This window comes from Sceloporus occidentalis, unplaced genomic scaffold (assembly GCF_023333645.1).
Source record: "Sceloporus occidentalis isolate IW3139 unplaced genomic scaffold, rSceOcc1.0.p SCAF_68, whole genome shotgun sequence".
In the NCBI taxonomy this organism is placed as follows: Eukaryota; Metazoa; Chordata; class Lepidosauria; order Squamata; family Phrynosomatidae; genus Sceloporus; species Sceloporus occidentalis.
Window position 1 is genome coordinate 3,556,639 of NW_028317048.1, and position 20,225 is coordinate 3,576,863.

The window sequence follows — 20,225 nt, forward strand, 5'->3', positions numbered from 1 at the left end:
TGATAAAAATGAAAAAAGAAAGGACGACCGATTATGCTGTCTAGGGTTTTTTTCAGTTATGCACAGTCATTGTTGTATGTATGTATATCCTTCACATAAATGGAGTCTACTCAACTGCAACCATCAGCTGCTGTTGGTCTACAAGTCACATTCTTTTTGGAAGTCTTAGCAGCAAACTAAGGAACAAAAAAAGTCCTAGTACAACAACAGCTGGGAGTACACAGTGGGATAGCTCCAGATTTTCTTAAATATATTGTCATATTTTGAAATAAAGTTTATGATTATGGTCACAGTTTTTAGCTATGATATTTGAGGTTATAAAGTTTGGAGTTCCATGGATTTCCTCCTAGGCTGTTCTTGTCTTTCTTCCCATTCTTCTTCTTCTTCTTCCTCTGTAGGCATTCTCCCCAAGAGAATAGCTAATTTCTCTGCAAAACTCTGTTGTTGGGGGCAAAGGATGTAATTATAGATCAGGGATGCTATGATACCACCTACTAGAGGTCCAATCCAGAAAATCTGCAGAATACAAAAAGAAAATGCATTACAGAGACAAGCTGCAATTCGTTCTTTCAAGTATATTTGCTGGGACAGCTAAAAATCCCATTTAACTCTCAGCATCTCTGCAGCTCCCAGTATTCTTTGTTCTTTTCTTTAGTCAATTATAATATGCTTTGCCAAAAAAGAAATCAAATCCCTTATTAAGAACATTTATATATTCTGCGGTCAGTTTCCACAGTGTATTCCACCCTGGCTATAAAGTCCCTTCTCTAAGCTATAGCCACAACTGCTCTACTTGTAAACATTGTTGTGACTTATTGCCCCAAAAATCATATTTTATTATTAGTCCTAATATATATATATATAGGGACATTTCAGGAATAATATGCACTTTAATGCATATGATAGCTGAATGGTCCCTTTAACTTTCCATGGATTCCCCCATATGCATATGTTTGGCCGAACTGCGGCTGGTGGCTTATTCAGACTCTAGTGTGCATGCACGGTAAGTGTCCCCATTGAAATAATTAGTAGACATTTTCTGCCACGTATTGGCTGCTTCAAGCAGCAAATCAAGGCCAACAAATGTTAGACCACAGAGGAGGCCGCTTCAGCAAAAGGAATAGGTTGGCTAAGTGGTTTATTTCTTCTTTATATGCTGCATATTACTCACAGAGTACTGTAACTTAAGTACTTTGTTAATGGGGTTGTCAGGAACTGTCCCTTTAATGAGTATAACAATTATTTAGGAATTCTATAAAAAGCATAATCAAAGCCAGGAAATAGTAATTTTAAGGGATTATTGCCCAGACATTTTGTATTTTAGTTGCTATGGCAGAATTTCTGCAAAAGCATGATAGTAGGACATCAGCATATCTAGTCAAAGGATGGGAAACAAATAACCTTAATTCAATTTAAAGCATAAATATGCTATGCTTCTGGGTTTCAAAGCTTTGTAGGCATAGCTAGTAGGCATATTAGCACCAGAATTGAAAATACATATATAAATTCATTGGAAGGGCTACACTGTGACGTAGTGATGCTATTTTTCATCACCATTCTTGAGGTTTTATTAGGTATGTACACACAATAATTATTATTTAAAAAGGTATAATAAATGCTATGGTACATTTTCCATGTTTACAAATTCCCTGCTTTCTTTCCTTATTATCTCATTTCTAGTGGTTGTGGGCTGTGCTATAGGATAGGCCCCATGTGGAGAGCACTCTGGAGAGCAGGTTTAGAACACAGGAACAATAACAAAAGTCAAACCATTGCCAAATAAATTATTTATTATTTCAATATGTTTAAAATCATATTTTTGTGGCGTTTTCTGTCCTTAAGAAGAACAATTATAGCTGTCATAAGGACAGATCACCAACAAAAAAATGATGTCATAAGTAACCCATGTTTGACAGGTGGTGTCAAAAACCGACTTAATGTTGGGAATCTTGAGGTATACTGTTTCTCAACCAGTCCAAATATCTCCATCGATAAGGTGTTGAAGTGTTCATGCTTATCAGTCTTTAATTGGAAATGTTTTATACTTCCTTTACTTGAATAATGTATTTTTTTAACAAAGACTACTGATATCTTTCTTACCCAATGTTCTGCAAAGTTTCCGACAATCATTGCAGGCCCAAAAGAGCGAGCTGGATTCATGGAACAGCCAGTAAAGTAAATCTGAAGTACAAAGAAAAAATAAAATGCTTGGCGTGTCTTAGACAAGCGAGATCTTTGTAATTGGCAATGTTTATAAGATTAGAAAAAACATATTCCAACAAGGAAACCTTGGGAGTTGGAGTACAGAGCATGCTGTTCGCTATTAGCAACCAGTTCTGTTTCTTCTTTTGTTGTTTTATGTTAAGTCTATTGATTTGAACCCAGAACTGATTGAAGAAATTAACCTGGTTGACAACTGCATGGTCAGAAAGTTTTCTCTGTAGCAGCTCAGCTGAACAATTAATGTACTTTTTCAGTGAATGCGCATAATACCAATATAACCTCCCCTATCATTTCACAAATGTAATCATACAAATGCACTTATCTGCAGAAGAATAGGCATACCATAAACTCTTTTCTGTATAATTACAAATCTCTGTCTGATTTATCTCCTCTCCCTGCACCCCACTTGTTTTTTTTCCCTTTTCACACTTTTCCTCTTACACACCACATTGTTTTAATTTCTCTGTACTCATTCTTTATTTTTATTTTTTTCAATACATTCAACCCAGTCCTATATACCCTATTTTCTAAAGGTAGAGTTGGCAGGTGAGTTGTGTCAGTCAGTCAACTTCTGCCAGAACAAGAGCTTGGCTGGCCTGGTGAGTTTTCTTTAAAGCCTCTTTACTCACTGACGTATGCATTATACAGGGTTAGCTAAGCCCTTATTGCAGGAGAAACCTACCAGTGTTGGCCTTTCATAATAAATAATAAAGTAAAGGATTTGAAACAACTGCAAACTGTCCTGAGAAAGTCCTTTTCATCCCATTAAATGGTATCCTTTTTCTTTCACTCTAAGTAATTTTCATCCTATTAAGATACATTTGTTTTCTTTCAATCTAAGGCACACCATACCCATTATAAAAATTATTTCTGGCGACACAAAGGTGTCTTTGTACATCATGTTATATGGAAGAAGCAAGAGGTGTGTGGCTCTGTGTCTAGTTCAACAGGTGCTGGTATATGACATCCTATGCCAGGGTCAGACCATGATGAGGTGACCACATGATTGGGTTGCCTGTTTCCGGGCATATCCAGCCGATGGCCTCACGCTGCAGCACAAGATCTGCTTCTGGAGCTGGAATGTGTGGCACTGTTGGCCAGTTGGTATCCAAGATAATGTCCTATGCTGGTCCTTTACATAATCTGGCCATACATGTGAACTGTGCTCTGTTCCAGCAAAAACACAGTCCTCTTTGCTCTATCATGTGCACACAGTAGTGGGCTACTTTTGATAGGTGTTTTGAGATCATCAACCTGAAAGTTACATTTCAAAAGGGTCTGTGGACTCAGAGCCTTGGTGATAACCTAGAGTGCCTAACAGATAATCTGGCTTTGTTGATAAACTGTCTGTTTTAAGGTCTTGACCAGACCCAGACTGGCTATGTGGCACACAGGGCAAATGCCCAATGGGCCGCTGGACACAAGTGCCACATTAATCACCCAATCTGCCACTTCAGCTGCCCAAACAGAAGTTTAAAGATGAGGCACATGTTACAGTGTGTAGAACAATTAATTTATTATAAGAGGACAAACCCTGTTTCTAATTTGTAAAGTGGCTTTTTACATAATCAAAAGCTTTTCTGTTTAGCATTAGTGGATGATCTACCACTGTTTACAATTACCAAGACAAAAATGCATTCACATTATTAATTATTATACTGGCAACATAACTCAAGGACTGAAGGGTTTTTCCATTAAAATATGATGGCCTGTAGAAGTTAACTTCTGTTTTACAAAAGAAGTGACATATGGGCTTAAGGGTTCCAGATGCCTCGGTATCAAACAACATAGCAAATTGAAGTAAGGATGGCTTATGTTATCAAATAAATGATTTCTGGTAGTCATTAAAAATCATTAATTGATGTTCAAATAAAATGATTAATATTGGTAATTAGTTCAATATCAACAAACATAAAAATCCTCTTGCTACATATCATCCTCGAAGTCTGTTGGCTATAAGAATGTGTATATGTTTATTTGCACGGTAAAAACCATATACCATTTGGAGATTTAATACTTTGCCCTGGAGTAATACAATAATTTTATATTTTGTGAAGATATTGTTTGTTAAAATAATCGTCACCTAAAATGTGGGTGAGAAACACTGGCTAAATTGGCACAATTTCGTGTTGTGCATTCACTGGGTGTATTTTGGCTGAGCATTAATCTAGCCAATGGGAAGTGTACCAGCAGCCCCAAGCACTGATGTCCATAGTAACCTTCTTCTATGCTGTGTGCTGGGATATGGCGTTATAGGTACTGTGTAGGTACTGTAGGTTCAGACCTACACAGTGTAACTGGGCTACATGGGAGAATAGCACCGGAGCAGTGGAGCGCTGGGGACCATAATCCCCATTCGGGCAATCTACCCCCTCTTACAAGACAGAAGAGCTACTGTTCCCCTGGACCCATTGTTTAGTTGGCCAAGCCAGAATATATGGCTGCATGGACAACTGTACATAGTCCTTATACCCACGAGGACATGGGTATATATATATATATATATATATATATATATGTATTTTTCAAATGGAGCCACATGGAGCCACCAGTTAAGACATTTTATAGGACCTTGTTGGAATGAAACAGAAATAGTCTATCACGTATTGTACGGGTATCTATGTGTAGCCTGCAGAACATAACTATGGCCATATAGGAACATTATTGTGGTCACATTGGTTAACTGATTCCTTTCCATGGAACGCAACAGAGATTTCTGCCCACACAAATTTAGTGAAGTCATTTTATTTTGGAAATACAGCAAAAGTACTTTTTTAAATAAAAAATACTTTTTGAGCAATGTTAATGATATATGAATATGTGTACTATGACCTCAAAAGAGTATTGGGAACCGTATGTAATCTAATTGCTAACATTCTCCTAACGTAATTGCTGCATCCTTATCACTTGTTCAGATAAACTCTTTGGTAACAAACAAACATAATTATTATACAATCTGGCTGTTTACTCAGTTATGATAAAAAACAGAATTTCAACCAGTAAATAAGCAGCACATTTTGATTATTGTAGAACATACCCCAACCAGATGTCCCAGCACAACGGAAAGCCCAATGGAAATAGCTGGGGATCCAACATTGTCGTTTCTTCGTCTGTCGGTTGAGGCAAAAATGCAAAGGATAAGCTGGAGGGTTAGGATGATTTCCACAGTGACAGCTTGTCCTTCAGTGGCATTGTTACTAGGCTAGGAGAAAGAAATGTTTATAAGATCTTCAATCCAATTGAAAATCCCCAAAGAGATTTAAATGTCATTGTTTTCATTCACTGTGTGGTGGTTTATTAACATTAAATGTTATTACTAGAGCAATACAATTTTGTTCTTCAGTTAACAGGTTTCATTCCATATAAAATCATCCATAATATGCACATTATAAGCAATTGTCTTAAATGAATTAAAAGCATAACCCATCCAATATTCCATATCCTAAAGCCCCATTCTCTTCTTTACTAGCATATGCATTCTCAGGAACTAAAACAATATGAGGTTACTGGGAATTTAATATAAAATGTGCAATTTATTTTGTGGTATTATATGTACTTTGTAATACTATTTGGTAGGAAACCTAGAAGTGACATTCAGTAAAGTTATATTTTGTGATATTACTTTAAAACATCTGCCCATATAGCTTAAGACTATGTCTTCTTGTTGTGACAATCCATGCTGTTATAAAAAAGTGTCCCAAAACCTTTTGGTGACAGCATGACCGGTTACCTGGAGGTTCTCGGTGCAGGGGACTGCCTTGCACCAAGGGCAGTCTTTAGGAACTGCCATTCAACCTTTTCATGCTGGAAGTCTTGCGCAATAAAGCAAGACATCCATTATGAGACTGATCGGGAGCATCAGCAAGGTAAGAAAATACATTTTAAAAATTGTGGGTTGGCTGGTAAACAGTACCAAATGAGACATAGCCTACAGAAAATAAAATTTTAAAATTTCAAGTTTGGAAAGGGTATGGGGATGTTCTATTTTGTGCCCTGTAACTTCCAAAATGAAAAACCTAAGCATGTGGGGTGTTTAATTATTTTATTTATTTATTTCTTTATTTAATTATTCTAATGCATTATTCAAATGGACTATACATCTAAAATAGCATAAAAAGAAAGCTCTATCTGTCCTTGAATAAACAAAATATAATTTGCGTGGATACAAGGAGAATCAAGGAAACATGCTGAAAAAGTTTCAGGTTTTGTGGCACAAAACACCCTACATATAGAACGGGTTACGGTCAATGTCCAATATATATTTCCTTTATCCCATCCTACATCTTAAACAAATAAAATGTCCATTCTGCAGAAGCCAAAGCTAATTATTTTTTTAAAAAAAATTATTTGCAGGGAAAACTATTAAAAATCCTTCTTTTTGATTTGAATGGAAATCTCCCCAGACTGAATATTATATGAGAAGTAAATTCAGCTACCACCTATTTATTTGGAACCTAATGTAAGCTAAGAATTTATAATATGTTATATTTGCCACGCTTGCTAATGTTACACATCTCATTTATTTTAGAAATTATTTAAAAAGTCACTTAGTGAAACTGGAAATAGTAATTGAAAAACTGAGATCAGTTAGGGATTTATTATATCCATGGTACTGCATCTTTTATGTGCTCTTTATTCTTTATTAGCATTTAAATAATTTGTTTGGCAGCAGTGATGTGTTTTAAGCCTAAGGCATTAACTTCTGACTGTTTAAAGTAAACCTGATTATGCACCATCATAAATTATGTAAAAACATGAATTCGAAACATTTATTTTATCACCTTTTTATTGTTATTGGAGGTTTTGTAAAGAGGAAGATTGCATCTAATAAAAAAAAACATATTTAATTATCAGTTAAAGGAAAAAAGAACTCAGAAATCTGTTTTGTTTTTCTAACAATGAGATGTTATTGCGTATGGAGTCTGCTGTAATTCTCCAACACCCAAGACATTTAAATCCATGCAAATTTTAACTATTTTAGTAGCTTTTTCAGCTTCGTACAAAACATCACCATTAAGAAATGACTGACAATTAAAAGCAGAAAAGTAAACTTAAAATTTAAATTGTCCTCAACCATATGAATAGAAAAATGACCTTCCTTATTTTAATCCAAACAACTCTGTAACATACTTTGTTCACAATTGCTAGTGTTGTGATTTGGATTTTCTAACAATTTTAGTTTTTGAAACAAAAATTTGATTAATAATTGTAATATAACACTGAAATGCATATATCAAGATTTTTGCATGGTGTCTATGGGCAGACTGGATGGGCCGAATGGTTCTTATCCGCTGTCACTTTCTATGTTTTTATGAATAAAGAGCATTTTTGTAGCAGAGTGTAAATGTGATAGAATCACCATAGGAATCACAAGAACATTCTTTCTCATTCCTCCTCATCACACATATAGTCAGTACACATAACCATCATTAATCGCTGATAATAGATCTCTCTGAAAGTTTAGCAGAAATTACACACTTTTAAGTGAACAACTTTAAACAAGGTAAACCACACAAACTATGAGTGAGGGATGTAAGTAGAGGATTCACTATAAAGAGCTTTGAAAGTAAGAGTCAGTTAATGAAACCTGAAGTACACAGGCAGCCAGTGAAGAGACTAACCGAGGGAAGAGGTGTTAGTAAAGCGACGAGTAAGGAAAATAAGTCTGGACAGATCAGTTGGGTCCATGGAGTGTATTTTAAGTTATGGTAGCATAGTGGAAGGAGGATGGGATAGATCCAGTGAAGAGGGAAGAGGTAAATATATGCGCTACTGTAGAGACAAGAGTACATTAGAGAGAGACTGGGTGAGATGAAAAAGGATCACATGTGGGTGGACAAAAGGATAGAAGGAGATCATGAACCTCATCTTCAGTGATCAGAGATAATTGGTTTAATATTAAAGAGGCAGAGGAGTTCAGTGTATGGGAGGGTGCGGAGTCAAGGGAGGCCAAGGGCAGGAGGGGGGCTGTGTAACTATACTATATCTCAATCTTCGATTTTATTATTGAAGTATGTGGCAAAGTCAGAAGCAGTAAGGTTAGTGGAATGGGTAGTTATGATAGGATGAAGAAGGGAACTGAAAGTACTAAAGAAGGGAATTGAAAATACTGAAGAAGCATTTAGGGTTGTGAGAAAGTGAGGAGATAAGGGAGGTGAAGTAGATTTTCCTAGCAAGGGTAAGAGCAGAGTAGTAGGAAAGTAGCATCAACATATAGTGTAAAAAGTCAGACATAGAATGAGACTTCCATCAGCTGCGTTCAACAGTGCAGGAGTAACATGGAAATTGTCGGGTTACTGTAGTGTACCAAGGTCCGGAATGTGAGCATCTTAAAGAACAAGTAGTAATTGGGGCTACATCTTCAAGAGATGTGAGGGTGGAGTTATAGAGAGAAGTAGCAAAGTTAGTGCTTGAGATGTGAGATGGGAAAGAGGTGAGGGTTTCCATCAGATAAGAATTTATGAAGACTGAGAGCTAAGGTCTCTGGTTAGGTGAGGTAATTGGGAGAAAAGAAAAAGGAGCAGGAGGCAAAGTGAGAAAACATGAATGGAAGTGGTTGTCAGAGAGGGGAGGGGGGAGAAGGGGAATTAGAGAAGTCAGTTAGAGAATACATGCTGGAAAAAATAAGGTCCTGGGCGTGATGAGTAGGTAATGCTATGTGAGATCAAAGGAGGAGGTAATGAAAAGAACTCCGGACTCAAAAGGTGTCTACCAGGATGTTGAATTCTCCAAGGAAGACAGGAGGGACATTGGAGCAGAGGAAGACATAGAGAGGTGGTTAAGAAAAACAGCAAGGATTAAATAGCAAGACAGCATGGACCTCAAATCAAGAGAAAGAGAGTGATGGTAGAGAGGAAATAGGTTGCAAGGTACATGTTGGGGAGAGAAGGAAGCCTACCCCACCACCCTTCCTGTCTTCAGGTCTGGGAGGGTGAGTGAGGTGGAAGCCATCATAGGAGAAAGCAGCAGCAGAGGCAGTGTTACAAGGGGTTAGCCAGGTTTCAGTTAGAGCGAGAAGCGGCAGGAAACTAGAGGTGAAGTGATCACATATGGCTGTTAGTTTGTTACACGTAGAATGTGCATTTCAGAAAACAAAGCACGGCAAGAGGAGTGGCTGGGTATATGGATGAGATTATAAAGGTTTCTGGAACCTTGACTGTCAGAGAAAAGGGAAGGCAGCAATAAGGGAGGCCTAGGATTTGGGGAGATATCCCCAGCTGCTAAAATGACTTTGCAACATAATAATGTATAAAGGGAGGGGATCTGTATACATTTGTTCATTTCAGGTTCTAAAATTAGAATAAACTCAGTGCTGGAATTTGTTCTGTAAATCAACACAATAGAAATAAAGAAATCAGCCCATCTTGAAAGTCCTCAGGCGCGAGAGGGGATATGTAGTTATAGATCATAACAATAGAACCACCAATGTAACATTTTGTTCTCTTATGCAATTCTGATTTATATGTACAGCATGCTAAGGTATACTTGAAACAAAATGTCACAATATAATAATATGAAGAAAAGCTTCTTATCACTTCAGAAATTATTTAGAACAACATCTATTTAAATGACAGTGTATGCGACTTCTCCATATAATCACAAGGTTCAAATTTAGAACAATCCCAAGCCATATTTCTTCATGGTTATGGGGAAATATTCAAAAGCGTGTTGTTTTGAAGTGGGAGTTGTACGTACATACGTAAATCAAAACTATAATTGACAACTATGAATCAACTTAATTGACTTCCTAATTAGTACATTTATGAACTGCATTCCATTATTATTATTATTACAAATGAGGTCAAGAGGAGAGATAAACTTTTCAACTGTAGATTAATTATAGACCACAAATCTTTCATTCCAAGTTCCCTATTAAAGAAGCAATAAACACAAAAATAAGAAGAAATAAAGTCATATCAAAATTATATAAATTCGAGAATTTAATGGAAAGCCAACTAGGTACATTAAATTATTAATCTTTTTACCAAGGTAAACTAGATATACAAGCTCACAGTAAAAAGCCATTTAACTTTACAGTCAGAAGCCAGAATTATTTTTCATTTACCACAAGAAATGTCAGAAAATAAGATGTACTGAGCAGTGAGTAAGTGATGGGGACAGAATCATCTGCAAGCAGACAGTGAAACTTCTTAAAGAGGAGAGAAAGTTAATTTTAAAGTTTAGTGGCACATTAATCATTAAAGACTCAACTCATCAGTGCGTCCAACAACCTGAGGAATAATGGGGGTAATGTATAAAAAATATTTATTTTGCACTGTTTGAAAAGTGTTTATTTTCACTATATTTTCAACCAATTAAATGTTCCTTCCAGTACATTTTCTTTTCTTCTTGTCGATGATAAGAACACTAAACTTACTTTTGGACACCCACTATGCTGTGTCAGCCATTATTCTAGTAGCTAAAACTGGTCCATACATGTACACATACATAGATACATATAGGGGACATGGATATCAAGTTTCTCTCAGCATCTCACTTTCTGTAAATTTCTTAATATAAATTAATGAAATGACTGTCCGTGATGACCTAAAAAATGATCTAAAATCTTGAGTCACACAATCATGTCCAGGGTTTTGATCTTTGGATATGCTAGAACAGTTTTGATGATGACATATATTAGATGAAATAATAAGGTTATCTACAATTCCATAACTCACAACAATGTGAAATTCAAGGGCTCAACTGAGATTGGTAAAAACCATTAAAAACTGGAAAAAAAAAACTATAAACTTAAACTCACAGGGAATGCTCTGTTACAAAGATCAACATCACAAATAAGATGACTTGACATTTTATTGTTATTTGTTGCATTTTCTTTTAAAAAAGTAACATGTAAAAAACACAACCGCACAAGCTAGTTTAATTTCAATGGATCCAACTGAACTGTTTTGTTACCTAGAATTTAAGTCCCTTAATGTTATTTTACTTAATTAACGTGTTGATAACTTCTCTTGAAAAGTTTAACAAAGATAATATCTTATTTCCAAGTACAGTATTCTGCCTGACATGCCAACTATGAATTTAAATATAATAAACTTACAAAACTCAGTGATAACATCAGATTCTGCTTTTGGCAAGTATTTATTTCTTCTATTTTATGGCACACTGCTCCTTTTGCTCAAACTAGGAATGGAGATTTATCTACTTATGACAAAATTAACCCTTTCATTATAATTTTCTATGTATTTGCTAGCAATGTTTACCAAAATTTCACTTAATGCAAATATTTATGTGCAAATGTGGTAAAATGATGACAGGTAATTTGTAGAAATTGTGTTATTAATTGTGTTATTAAACTCAATGGTATAGATCTATGAAAGTTAACCAACAATACAGACTCAACAGTACAGATCTTTAAATTCTAAACTATAACCCATAAAACAGAATAACCTGAGTGCAAATCTGGTTGGAAGTACCAGTCAATGTTGACAAATGATAAAACAAGGTGCTGGGAGAAAACATTGTGCTTCCAAGATTGCATCAACCAAAGGCAAAAAAAACCACAAAAAAAACACTTACTTGCGCCAAAGATTTATCATAAATAAAGTGTGCACACAGGTACATCAGTGGGGAGGAAAAGCTGACAGAAATTTAACGCGTTTCACACCCATATTGGGGCATATTTATAAGCTGCAAAATAGTTTGCTTTTTCTTCTTTTCAATTTCTTTTTTTTTTCAATTATATTTTTTAACTGTTTGGTGTGTCTTATAATCATCTCTGGGTACAAAAAAAGGGATGTCACATGACTACTTACCGAATTAACACCAAAGCTACCATGAACACTTTCCGGAGTAAACTCATACAGCAAGGCTGCTCCAGCCACTGCCCCTAAGAGCTGGGCACATATATAGCTGATTGCTCGGAACACGGAGATTTGAGATGCCACCAGGAACGCGACCGTCACAGCTGGGTTGAGATGGGCACCGCTGATGTGCCCTACTGCTTGGACAAGAGTACCTATACCCAGGCCGAAAGTGACAGAGATCTGCAGGACACTTGGAAGTGCTGAAGGCCACCTCATAGCAGAGCCAAGGCCAAAAAAGACGAATATCAAAGTGCCCAGAAGTTCTGCTGCAAATGCCCTAGTAAAGGGCCCAGTACATATCTCCTTCATTGTTAACTGTTAATGTATAAATGAGAGAAAATAAATAGTGCCCTATATTGAGTAACTTTCCTCTCTTCCTTGTCTTAATGACTATGCCAGAGTATTGCAACATGTTATATACGAGATTCCAATTTTAATAGGGGTGGCAACTACGTCTCAGAAAATAATAGCTCCTATCCATTGCAGACAAAAAACTTTCCAGCTCCAGGCTGCTGCTGACTCCGCCTAACTTAATACATTAGACATAAATCACCCACTACTCCTCATTAACCTTCTGATATTTTACTAAGGAAAAGGTGACACGAATAGACTATTTTACTATGTATATATCTTGTTCTGTACTCACGTATGTGCATGGAAATAAGCCATTTTCATCATAGTAAATGCCTTGCACATGTTTGATAACAAATAATTACAGCCAACACTGGAAGCAGAAGTAATTAGTGCTAGCTTAAAATAGCTCAAAATAGCCAAAATTAACACTTGTGATCGTTCATGCTCAATGAAATTAATTTTAAATTATGTCCTAATGTCTGATGTGAAATTATCACAAGATGGCCTATTACATTTTACCACCTGAGACCATTGATCTAAAACTGTGCAGAGCTTTGCATTCAACCACATCAAGTTTAGTGTTACAATATATTCCCACAAAGTGCCTTCCTAGCTACTCTGTCTATCACACGGCAGCACACACCTTCAAGTTTGCCTTCAATCATGTGCACCCTTCAGGGTATGGTCCCCTTTACCGCCCAGGGGAAGCGGACCATCTGACATAACATAAATTGATGTGACTCAGCTGGGTTCCTGCTTCCCCTGGATGGTACAAGAGAAGTTGCTCCCACAGAGTGCCTGCAACCAAGACATAAACAGCAGGGCCCCAGCAGAAGTGATTGCGTAGGTCGCCTGGGTCCCCAAGAGTGGTGGGCCCGGTTGCAACTGCCACCCCAGTAATCCAGGTTGCTGCGGGCCTTTGTTCTATGTTAATGACACCCCCACCGATCATGCAGCCGCATGGGTCGCGGCCCCCAGGACCTGCCACCCACTGGGAAATCTCCCGGTTTCCCTGTGGGCCAGTCCGGCCCTGTCGGTAGCTGAATCCCTTTGTAACCACTGACGAATCTTGTATGTCATGGGTGGAAAAATGGTCTTCATGATTGCGAAGTTAGCCCTGTAGCTTTTTCCAGGGGCAGGCTGCTTCAGGGACAAAGTCGGCACAGGAAGGCTGCTTTAGGGGCAGAGTTGGCTCAGGCAGGTTGCTTCAAGGGCAAAGGTGGCACAGGCAGGTTGCTTCCAGGGCAAAGGTGGCACAGGCAGGTTGCTTCAAGGGCAGAGGTGGCACATGCACGTTGCTTCGGGGCAGAGGTGGCACAGTTAGGCTGGCTCAGGGGCAGAGGTGGCACAGACAGACCGTTTCAGCGGCAGAGGAGACACAGGCATGCTGTTTCGGGGCATAGGCAGGCTGCTTCCAGGAAAAAATATATAATTTGTTGTGTACTGTAATAAAATGTATATAGGGCCAAATACAAACTTCAAATAATTGGAACACATATAAATGTATGTGCGTCAAAAATAGGCAGAGTCACTTAGATGCAAACAAAGGTGAAACATTTAATACGAACAAAAATAGACGAAGAATATAAAAAGTAGGTAACAAAAATACGAAACAAGTCTTACAAAACCTTGGAGAGGAATTTAGTTCATGACATCTGTCCTATGCATTCCTGAGGATGGAGGGAGGGAGGGAGTGTTGGGACGTGAAGAGTCCGTGGATGGCAAGTACATCTTCTCTCGACCTCTCTTCCCATGCCTCTCCATGTCTTACAAAAGCCTAGCTTATATGTGCCTTGGATAGTGATGTCAGTCTATTGGTCTTCACCTAATTGGGTAAACATGCTCACTAAGATCTTTACACGTCGAAATCCTATTTTAGGTAGTCACTGTACGTATATTGTAATGCCCTTTTAGAGTTACAACTATACCATGCATTAGCAAGTTACTATCCTATCTATAGAACGCCTGTTCAGCAAATCCTTCATTCCATATCTTAAGGTCAAGGAAACCTTGAAGCCTATCATTGAAACATATTAATATATCTTAATAATCATTTATTTATGAACAATGATTACATATCTTTGACTATTGCCTATACCAATAATTATATATGGTCCATTTCATATTACTAGGGTTAAAAGAGATGTTAAATGTGTTAGAATCTTTTACAATTCCCCCTGATGATAGGATAATATCCTTATCATATCTTTTCAAATATACACATTTACTCACCATTCGTATCACATTCGTATCACATTTATACTACAATCACATCATACTTTAACTGGGACCATATGATAATCATTAGCATGAGACACCCTTTTCTCTACATTTGTTATGGAATGAGAGGATTGTGCTCTTTTTATCATTTCCCTTAATATTCCATCTCCCTTATCTACTTCATACTTAACTTGTTTATATATCTTACCTATTCTACACATAAGAAAACTTTGATAAACAATACATAATAAAACAAGTATAGCTATAATAACAATCGGATTTGACAATATATTACCAGCTGCGGATTTTACCGAAGATTGTGACCACATATTTACTGATTTTTTAAAATTTGACCACCAATTAACTCCAGATTTATCATTCCATTGATGTTGAATTTGTTCTAATTCACCTTGTTTATGTTGGAAAACAATTTCTGCATCTTTCAATTGTTGCTTTAACATGGCCAATAATCCCTTATCTTTCTTTATTTCCTCTGTCCATGTTTTCCAAGGAAAATGGTCTATCTGTGTCAGATTGAATTGCTGAGGTAGTGTTCTTAAACGCTCTGTACCTATAGTGGAGACATTAAACTTTTTCCCATCTATCTCCAACTTTTTCAAATCACCTTCTATGCAATTTAATCCTCTGTGAAGAGTATCATTATGCATACAATTTGAAAAGAATGCTCTGACCAATGACTCCTCCTTCATTACTTGAAAACAAACTTTCCCTATCTTTACTTGAGTCATTAATTCATGCATAGATGTAACACTTTCAATCCTGGCTTCACATAATGAATGATTGTGAAAACAAGAATGATAGACAACCTTTTCTTGCCCTGGAAGACATATTACTTTAGAAACAAAATGAAGACAAGCTGAAACATCTAATTGTTCCAGATTTTCCCCATCAAATACAAAATCTGTATACCTTAAATTATAATGAATCAATTGTGTGTCACTGACTGGAATTCCTAAAACTGTTACTGGTACCACTACTTGTTCAACTCCTGCCACTGGGATTAAAGATGTCCCTATACAAAAATCCTGATCACAACCCGTCCATTTATTAATCCACAAATCAATATGACCCAGACCAAAACTATATTTGTCAGGTAAGCTTTTCAACAAACCCAAAGGTATAATACCACTCTGTAAAGCCTGTGCAATCATCTTTAGATTAGTGGAATATTCTATCTGTATTTCCAGGCATGCTCTTGACACTTGATTCTCCTCTTGACTCTCTATTAAGTCTAAAGTGGCATCCTGTAAGTGAGATACAGACGACCCAATCACAGTAGCAGAACTTAGAACCATTTTTTCCAATAACTGATTTAACCCTTTTTGTACTTTTGCTCCCTGACTTCCAACATAACTCACGGATCCCAAATCGGATTTAAGAGTATTTATATCCATAGTATTAAGTAAGCTTCCTACCGAACCAACACCCCCCAAGATTCCCTCAATAATACCTCGTCTACTTCTTGCCATTCTCAATGGATTTTGTCCAAACCATTGAGCAAGACCTTTTTCCATGTTAGTAAGGTGTGACAAACATTGAGGAAACCAAGTGGATATTTTCCAATCAGTCATGTTAAAAGTCCAAACTAGGGTTACAAACGATCCATTCCTCAACAATGGCTTAGATTGAAAGTAATTAACCTGAAAAGGATTGGATGGTTTGAGTCTAGTACCAGTACACAAATTGTCTTCAGGGGACCAAACACTGACATTTGCTCTGTCACAGTGTTTGTAATCTCCTTTCAGTAATACACAACATTCATATATCCCAGAGTCTTTACGAGTTGGACTATCTAATCTAAGCATAAAATGTATACCATTCCAATGTACATCCCCCATTTGACCCTTATGAAGTATACGAGTTGGATTATTTGTAAAACTTCCTAAAAATGTTTTCCCTTTTGACCAAACGAGTGATGCTTCCTGGGGTAATAGTAACCTTGTCCCACATTGTAGTTCTATAGGTTTCAATTCCTCTTGGCTTTTCACACTATGGGGATTAACTCTAACTTCAGGTGCTATAGAATTAGTTACCGTAAATACAAAAGATACTTTGACCATAGCTATTTCTCTTTCCACCTGAAAGTTCCAAACCCTAGTCCAATCATCATCCCCTGCTGATATAGAAAGCAGTGAAGGATCCAAGATTTTACCATAAGACTGAGTTTTATGCCAAATCTCTGTCTTTGATCTCCCCATTTTCCCTGATGTTAACATTTCATTGGTAACATCACCTGTCCATTGTGCATGTTCTTCTCCCTTAATTGTTATAAACCACCACATGGACTCAGTAGGATGACATTCCCAAACACCTGTCTGATTATTATGGGTATAATTCCCCTGTGACTGTGTGAATTTGGCTTTTGGTCCTACTGTTGCATGAACCGTGATCTCTGAGGTATGCTCAAAAAATATAGTCAAACAAGGTTGATCTCTGGAGCCATAACCGAATCTAATTTGTCCAACAATGTCTCTTGATGTATCAATGTCTGATGTCAGGAGTCGATCCACTCGAACTTCTCTTATCTTATGCAATAACAATATCTTCTGTGGTAAATCCTTTGTCTGATCATCAATTTCAATTGGCTTCTGGTATAGATCAAACAACACAGCTATCAAAAAACTATGCTATCTTGATGTCACGATTCTTGTATTGCTGTTTCTCTGGAGGTTCTCCTTTCAATAGTTAACTGCTTTGTTTCTCCATTTTCTTGCAGAACTGTGTTCCTGCAAGAACAGAATTTAGTTAGAAACATATAATTTACACTGGTCAACATGTACCCACAGCTTCTGCTGCCTACGGGTATTTTTCACAGTCTTTTCTGTTTTTGAACAAGGATCTTGACCCATTGTGTCGATTATTTCAAACGGTCCTTCTCAATTGCTTTCCCAAGGTCCCGCCTTCCTAAAAGTCTTAATCATTACTGATGCTCCTCTCACAAATTTAGAAGAGTGAGGCGGTACCATACGCTGCATTCTAGATGCTGCATGGGGAAGAATTGTTTTTAAATTCTCCTGAAGTACCTGTAACCACTTAGTTCTTGCAATGGCATCTTTCTGTGGAGTAGACAAAAATGGTTCATAAGGAAAGATCAATGGCATTTTCCTTCCTGTCATTAATTCAAAAGGTGTATACTGGGTAGTTGAGGAGCTCGTTCCCCTAATACTCGTCAATACTAGAGGTACTGCATCAACCCAACTATTTCCTTTATCAAGTAACATTTTTGCAATTCTAGACTTAATCGTTCTGTTCATTCTTTCTACAATACCTGCGGACTAAGGATGGTATGGAACATGGAATTGTTGACATACCCCCAGGATTGCGCAAACAGCCTGCATGACTTTGCCAGTAAAATGGCTCCCCCTGTCAGATGAAATCATCCTTGGGATTCCCCAAGTACAACATGATTCCTTAATGCTTTTGCCGTAGACAAAGCATCATCATTCCTGACAGGCTACAATTCTACCCACTTATAAAATACATTTACCACAACCAATGCATACCTGAGACCTTGGTTACCTGAAGTAGGAGACCTATGTAGTCAATCTGCAGTATAGACCACGAACCATCTGCAGGTGCAATTCTTAGAAGTGGAGACTTTTGTCCTTTAGGCCTGGGGTTTACTTGAGCACAAATGAGACATGACTGAACAACATTTTGTACAGAGTCCACCTTTTTGTCCCAATAAAACTTATCTTTGAAGTTTTCCAGCAACTTTTGCTGACCCACATGACCTAATCTTTACATCTTATAGCGGGTGAATTCCGTCTGCAAGTGTTTAGGCACAACTGGAAGTAAATTACCTTACATCTCATAACACACCACTCCGTTCTCACAAACAAAGGGAGGTGTTATTTTATTCTTACATTCTATAATGAACGCATCTTTCATCTTTATCGATGAATGAAGGTAAATTTGCTTCCTTACTCTTTACTGGTAGTACTTCCAACCATTCTAGTTCCATCACTATCTCTTCTGTCAAAGCTGCTTCCTTTACTAGAGAATCTGCTTTCTCATTTCTCAAAGCTAAATCACTAGTCCCTCTGCTATGGCCTGGTACCTTGACAATAGCATATCGGTTAGGATTTTTAGAAGCAAGCTCAAAAATAGTCTGCAATGTATCAACATGATTTAAGATTTTGTTAGATGAATCCACAAAACCTCGTTTTTTCCACACAGGTAAGTAGTCTGTTAGTGATCATACGACATATGAACTATCGCTATAGATTACCAAAGGATCATTGCTTTCTTTCTCGTTAATTTCCAATACTGTTTTAACAGCTTCAACTTCTGCTCTCTGGGCAGAAAAATGTCCTGGTAGTCTATGCTGAATAGCTCGACCTTTCAAGCAAAATCTAGAACAATCTACAAATACAGGTTCATCAGTTTCCTCTACTTCTTTTCTAAAAAGAGATGGATAATCCCCCTGAAATATCTCAACACATGTGATTTGGATTTATCAAAACTCCCAAGTACTGAACCTCTTGTTTCAGTAATTGGACCTTCCTTGGATTTAATTTCAATCCTGACTCATACAACAGATCAAACAATTCTGCTAACAAGATGAGGTGTTCCTCTCTACTCTCTGTTGCCAACAAGATATCATCAACATACTGTAGAATACAATCTTGCCTTGAGAATTTTGATAATACTTTTGCCAATGCCTGATGAAACAGACTAGGTGACATGTGTGCCCCTTGTGGTAATCTGCAAAATACATATTGCTCATTCAGAAAAGTAAAAGTAAATTTGTATTAACAACTCCTTTATCTGAATACTGAAAAAACCATTACTGATATCGATATCGAGGTACCGAGAAAAACTTTGCCTTAGCATTCAATCGAGACATGATGTCAGGGGTATCTGCTACAATTGGTGCCACATTTGGGGTACATTTATTAAACATACGCAGATCTAGAAGCATTCTATAAGAATTATCTGGTTTCTTAACTGCCCATAACGGATAGTTTGTCCCCGAATTTGATTTGCGTATGACGCCTTGTTGAAGTAGTTCTTCAATAATTTTGGACAAAGGCTCAATTGAATCTGGAGGCAATCGGTACTGTTTCTGAGCTATGGGATCTGTTCCTTCCACTTTGACAACAACATATTTCATCGTCCCTACCTCATTCTTAGATTGAGCCCATAACGAGGGATGTTTCTGCACAATTTCTACAAGAGTCAAGTCATTACAATCCATTTGTGGCCATACATGATTTGGGGATACCTCCTCAATTAAATTGATGACGGCCACTACACTGTAGTCACTTGGATCAATTACTACAGGCCCTTTAAGGTTATTACTTCTCCAAATCACTTGATTCCCTAAGTCAATGACCCAGCCTCGTTCTCTCATTACATCAGCCCCTAAGATATTTTCTGAGCTAGGACAATGCCAGATATCAATTTCAGTACACAAATAGCCAGGAATCTCAAACAAAACACCAGTAACCAAAGTTGCTGAAGTATTACATTTTCCACTAAAACCTACAATTGTGCAAACAGGTGAGTTAGATGTTATAGGCAAAGCTTGATTAGTCACACTTAATTAAGCTTCTGTATCAACCTTTGGTTAGTAGT

The 20,225-nt window shown here is 37.3% G+C and overlaps 1 protein-coding gene across 1 annotated transcript; it reads right to left on the reverse strand.

The window, feature by feature from the left end:
- Positions 1 to 315: 315 nt before the first annotated feature.
- On the reverse strand, positions 316 to 12,359 carry LOC149286528 (aquaporin-2-like). Its single transcript, XM_089493893.1, has 4 exons — positions 12,000 to 12,359; positions 5,261 to 5,425; positions 2,101 to 2,181; positions 316 to 516 (listed from the first exon to the last, which is right to left on the reverse strand). The coding sequence occupies exons 1-4, from the start codon at positions 12,357 to 12,359 to the stop codon at positions 316 to 318; spliced, it is 807 nt and encodes a 268-aa protein (XP_089350019.1).
- Positions 12,360 to 20,225: the final 7,866 nt, after the last annotated feature.